Source organism: Thermobia domestica, chromosome 16 (assembly GCF_964235325.1).
Source record: "Thermobia domestica chromosome 16, izTheDome1.hap1.1, whole genome shotgun sequence".
NCBI classification, from domain to species: domain Eukaryota; kingdom Metazoa; phylum Arthropoda; class Insecta; order Zygentoma; family Lepismatidae; genus Thermobia; species Thermobia domestica.
Window position 1 is genome coordinate 151,147,825 of NC_137469.1, and position 6,000 is coordinate 151,153,824.

The 6,000-nt window shown below is 38.0% G+C and overlaps 1 protein-coding gene across 5 annotated transcripts in view; it reads left to right on the plus strand.

Annotated features, from left to right (window-relative positions):
- Positions 1-5,490, plus strand: part of LOC145673470 (zinc-regulated GTPase metalloprotein activator 1-like) — a 999,800-nt gene extending 994,310 nt beyond the window's left edge. For all 5 annotated transcript variants that reach the window (XM_081743197.1, XM_081743195.1, XM_081743196.1 and 2 more), the window contains one exon: positions 5,285-5,490. In XM_081743197.1, coding sequence (XP_081599323.1) covers positions 5,285-5,355 — 71 coding nt within the window. In that variant the 3' untranslated portion in view covers positions 5,356-5,490. The remainder of the gene's footprint in view (positions 1-5,284) is intronic.
- The last annotated feature ends 510 nt before the right edge of the window (positions 5,491-6,000 follow it).

The following is a 6,000-nucleotide window of genomic DNA, read 5'->3' on the forward strand; positions in this document are numbered from 1 at the left end:
TGGAGGGCATCATTAGAGCTCTGAAGCTATCAGCTATCCTATACACCTAATCTTATACACTTATTCATGTTTCACGTTTTCAGCTGGGAGAGGCATTTTTAATAGGACAATGCTCCTTGTCACAAGACCAATGTTGCAGTGGTTCAAAGAGCACAATGGTGAATTTTAATTGCTGCAATAACTCGGTCAATCTTAACCCAATTGAACACCTTTGAAATGTGATTGAAAGTCATAGATCTCAGTTCGTCATCCCCTCCGCGAAATTTACAGTAATTAAGTGATTTGTGTGTGCAGATGTGGCGTGTCATGCCTCCAGCTGTCTACTGAGGCCTCATTGCTTCCATGCCAAACCGCATTGCTGCTTTCCTGCGATCCAAAGGTGGACATATTAGTTATTAGGTAGGTGGTCATAATGTTTTACCTGATCAGTGTTTGTATTTATGCATAGTAATATGCAACAAGGCTTTTCATGTTGTATGCTTCATACTTAATCACAAAATTAGGTATTTGAAGGTCTAAATTTAGACATTACAAAGTTTTTGTACAGAAGGCAGCTTTCAAAATGAAATCTGAAGGCATCAATGGTATATGAAATTATCACATCTGTCCACATTACACATGGTTAAACACGAAATAGTTCCTCTGTTGATAGTGTATTTTAAGCAACTCTTTTTCACTGACACCACTATTTTATTCCTTCATACGCGATAATCTGCTTAAAATACACTAATGTTAAACTATCGCGTTGAGAACTTCAGGTCGTTAAGATTCCACGGTAAGAGGTAGGTCCATATGTCATTCGGCCTTGACCCTCGAAAATAACATTAAGCTCAGAAGGAAGAAATGAAAGAACCAGATAAAGCACTTAAATTTACGAATACTCTCTTATTAGGTCACGATATGACACAATTTCACTGAACCTTTGTTGATTTTCAGTCTATTGTTTATTGATGTAAAGCTTCTTCCCGACAGATAGTGTTGCCACGAGACGAGACGAGACGAGACTTTAGGCTGTCTCGTCTCGTCTCGTGTAAAGCGTGTCTCGTCTCGTGTCTCGTTTCGAAAAAATGTGCTCGTCCCGTCTCGTGTCTCGTCTCGAGAGGTTCTGTCCCGTCTCGTCTCGTCTCGTCTCGTTTTGTCTCGTCTTGTCTCGTAAAAAATATAGCAGCATACCATGGTAACGAAAGTAAAATGTAGCAGACTGCACCATGCTAATCAAGATACAACTAAGTTACAAGTATTACCCAGAACACACAAGACAAGAAATGTCACGGTAGCTACACCGTGAAGCCTGGCTCTGGTGTATGTGGTAGTCGGTTCGATCTCGGTTAGTGCCATTTGAGCTTTGTGGTGGACAAACGTCGAATGTGTGTGGGGGCCGCGGTAGCTCAGTGGTAGAGCGTTCACCTCTGGTGCTTGGAGTCTCGGGTTCGATCCCAGCCCCCGCCAAGTGAACTTTGTGGTGGACAAACACCGTGTGCGTGGGTTTTCTCGGGGTTCTCCCGTTTCCTCCCACTTTCTTCATTCCACCATTTCATTCATTATTCATCATCACCGTCTGCTTTAGCCTAACCGGCATAACCGTGGGACGTAAAACTCAAAGATTTCATTTCATTTCATTTCATTTTTCGTATGTGTGTGTTTCTCGAAGTTATCTAGTATCCTACCACTTTCTTCATTCCACTAATTTTCCCATCAACATCCATTCGGGGTGGGCCAAAGTTGCTTAAAGGCCTTAAAAATAAATTAAAATAAGCTCACGAGGCAAGGAAAAATAGTTTACAAGATAATATATCTCTGCTGTTAGTTGTCTGAGGCTTCTCGACCCTGGCTTTTTTTTTAACATTCTGAAACATTGTAATTTGTTTCACCAGTTTCAATACACGAATACAGTAAATTGCTCATAGGTACGTCGAAGATGAAAACACTAATGTCAAATAATGTTTACACGACAAGCAAAGTTCGATGTAAAGGTGTCACCATCCCCGACATTATCGTATACTCAGCCCACTTGCTTTATAGTGTCTGTATATATATATATATATATATATATATATGGAGAGAGAGAGAGAGAGAGAGAGAGAGAGATGGAAAGATATATAGATAAATAAATAGCGAGATAGATATATGTGTACACTTTGATTTCATATATTCCAGCCTTTAGGTTTCCATACCAATCCAAAAACTACTTTCCATTTTAGCATATTTAGATTTGTTGCAATTATTCTTTTTTTTTTTAAAAAAAAAAAGCTCGGAACCAAATAATTTTATTGAGTAATGGAAAGTATTTGATTGAAATGTTATATGTTACTGCACAGCAGTAATGGTAGCTGAAAGACACATCGGACCAAAGAATGCTTGGGGCCAGTCTTCACCTCCATGGTACAAATCTGTTCCCATAACCGCGGGGTGTGTGCCACTATATGGTGGTTGCCCCGTTTGTGTAACAAAGTCATGACAGTACACCCAGATTAGCTAGTGGTCTAAAAAAGTAGTTGATTTTTGGGTGGCCATTTTGGATTAAAGTTTCTTATATTGTCGTGATCTATTCGCAATCATACAATGTACATCTTCATACCAAGCCGAGCGGTCTGCGGCGATAGACCATCGGCTTGAAGGCCCCGGGTTGAGTCCCGGAAGGGTCATGTGTATGGATTTTAACAGCATTTGTGTTTTCGTATTGTGTCAGGGGGCGAAATCGTACGAGATAAAAGGATTTCAGTCTGAAAAAATTGAAGAGAATATCTTCCCCAGGATACTTTCATGGGAGTAAGAAATTAGTAAAAATATAGGATATACATTTTATAGCAGGTTTAAAATTATGGGTATCCTATTTCTTTTCTGCTAATTATGTTCTTCAATGTTCGAATTTTGGTCATTCTCATGATGTTTTCTGCTTTCAACGGAGTCCCATGAATATTATACCAAATGTTCTTTACACTCTGTAAGAAACCATTTCTGAAGATAATTTAGGTCCTAATGAATATTATTCACTAGGAAAGGGAAGTATTCCCCTCCTCTGAACATGAAAGCAAAGGGCAATTTCGCAGAGGTCAGATCAAACATTTCCGCGTAACAAAACGAAGGTCCCCCTGTAAAACCTCTTCACTTAAAGTGTTATTGTTAGTATCATAAATTTGCCGAAAGCAACCAATTTGAAGGGTTCGTCGATAATATCTTTTCTTTTCTTTTTGTCCTTCGACCGTCTTGCAAACAAAGAGGTGAATTTTACAACATGACTGCTGTATAATAAGCGAGCGATTGGTAAAATGGTAAAAGTGTGTTTTTATGTGTATGTGTGTGTGTGTGTGTGTGTGAGAGAGAGAGAGAGAGAGAGAGAGAGAAGACAAAATTTTAGTTGCAAGATGACATACTTCAATTGCCGTTTTCGGTTCATATAGCAAAAAGAATACCGCCACCAGAGAATAAAGACAAGTGTAGTGTGTTCTGTTCTCTTCCTCAGCCAGAACTTTCAACTACAGCCTGTAATGAATGTAGACCTTATCCAGTTTTCAAATTGAATAGATGGTCGTGGTAGTTCGGTTTCTTGACCTTGTAAAAATCTTCCCTGTCTTTGATTTTGTTTGTCATCATTCCAGCCAGAAATGAAAAAAATGAGAATTCCTCAGTTTACAGCAAGGGGAATTGGGGACAAGACATTAAGGATGATATTCCTGGAAGCTCATGTATCATGATTGTTTCATTCAATAGACAGAGGACACTTTTCTATGAAGGCTTTCAACTTGTTTTCACACAAACATGTCTTCTCCTTTTGCAATCTATATGACTATTGGCAATTTCAATCTTGGCCATTTCCGCCAGCGTTTTCATTTTCGAGACACGAGACATTTTAAGAGACATCCCGTCTCGTCTCGTGTCTCGTCTCGTTTACAAGACGGGACAAGTAGCCTGTCTCGTCTCGTGTCTCGTCTCGTTTACGAGACGAGACGAGACGAGACACGAGAAATGTCTCGTCTCGTGGCAACACTACCGACAGACACTACCTTTACATAAACAGTTGTATTGTGTTGACTATCTTTCTACAGCTGCTATGTACAATATCATGACCATGTTTAGGCATTTTATTCTGTATTTTAAAATACGATTGTCTTTAAGTCTACATGACTATGAACTCTCCATATCTTCTGTATAGTATAGTATAGTATAGTATATGCATTTTCTTTTTTGTAAATTTTGTCATCAAGACATTGGTTGTTTTAAAATGATTATTAATAGAGGTGTCGGATTTTTTCCTTGAAGATTTTAGAATAAAGCAGTGAAAGGGGGGAAAAGCATATTAGGAGCAAATTAAGAAGAAAAGGATCCAAAATGGGAAAATGGATAAACAATTCGTAAAAGGGATCCCATTTTGAGGTAACATTTAATATACTGAGTACTTTATGAGAACCCTGTGATGCTCTAAGAGAAAAAAGGTGCGCACCTCAAAATCTTAACTCTCACGTGCTATTGAGGTAATCAATGTATGCTTTATGAATGACGCTTTTGGATCTCACTTTGAGATCGCCATACGTACCATCACCTTTGTAGCGTATATATCAATTTTAAGCCAGACCCGTGAATTCCTACCGACTGTTCTTTAATATATTTACGCTATATACTGATGCAGATCAAAGCTATAGCTTCCTTGAGGTCCAAATCTGCACTAGGTAAAATAGTACGTACGGTACTTGATAGTAATTTATAGTGTACAAAATAACACATGGATGTCTTTAGCTTCTCTTAACCAAACCCCCTAGATTCACACCTATGTATACAAGAGTATTTCGAAACATGTTCAGGCTGACACTGAAATACCCACCACTGGTAGTAAAGAAATAATGTATCGGTTTCAACTGTTCTAGCTTCGTCAGTTCGTTGAAGGCAGTTATTTAATTCAATCGCTGCAGACTTGGTAACGTCACCTATGTAGACTGGAGCAAATAAACGCGCAGCGCTTGATTCAAATGCCACCCCCAACGAACTGACGCAGCTAGACAGTTGAAACTGATACATTGTTTCTTCCACAGATGGTACTAAACTTCTATGTCATGAACGGTTTATTTATTTCAAGTGGCACGATATTTAAGTGTCAGGCCAGAAACGTATGGAAATATCTTTATATTGTAGGAATAAAATTTATGGAACTTCATAAGTAGATAGAACTTGATAACTCATTTATCTAAAACTAACAGTCCAGAATTTCAATTCTTCTTAGAGATCGGACTTAATATCCTCCCTGATAAAACTGTTTATGTATATTTATACAGAATTGTCGTAATTTTAGGCCGACATTTGGATCGGAAGAAATTGGAGCAGATCTTCATGCAATGTGTCGAACAAGAAGAGAAGACATAAGGGGGATCTTCATTAGGGTGTGTATCGTGAAGTGCCTGATTGCGTGTTTTTTCTATACTCCACAGAACAAGTGAGGCTTTCAAAAATTTAAAACAACTGTACATTTTAACTAAATAAAAGGTTGTATGAATCGCAGTATTGTTTTTCTTTACTATTTATTTTCCTTTACCGAAATGAAAATGAACAGTCAATGTAATTTAAGCTATTTTTGTTTTCATTAACCATTACTCTGAAGTAGTCAAAACAGAAAGCTATGGCAGGTAAAAATATAACAGTGGACATTCAAACTTTTCCGAATTAGAGCAAATGGATTAAAGAAAATGGGCTAAACCATAGTTTGCTGTTTTCTCCAGTATAAAGCAGGATTGAAGCCCATTTTATCCAGTGTATACTTAAGCGTCAAGGGAGGCTATAGTCCCTACAACCCCCATTGAATCCTCCTCTGTGTATATATATATATATCTGTATCTATATCATATATATATATATATATATTGACAACAGTAAGTTCCCAGGAGTATATATTAATTCATTCTTGATTTTAATCTACAGAACAAATGCTTTGGGCTAACTGCCGCAGGTGGCGGCCCCGAAATACAAAGTTTACGGAGAAATGAACAGAATCAAACAAATGCGACAATGAGA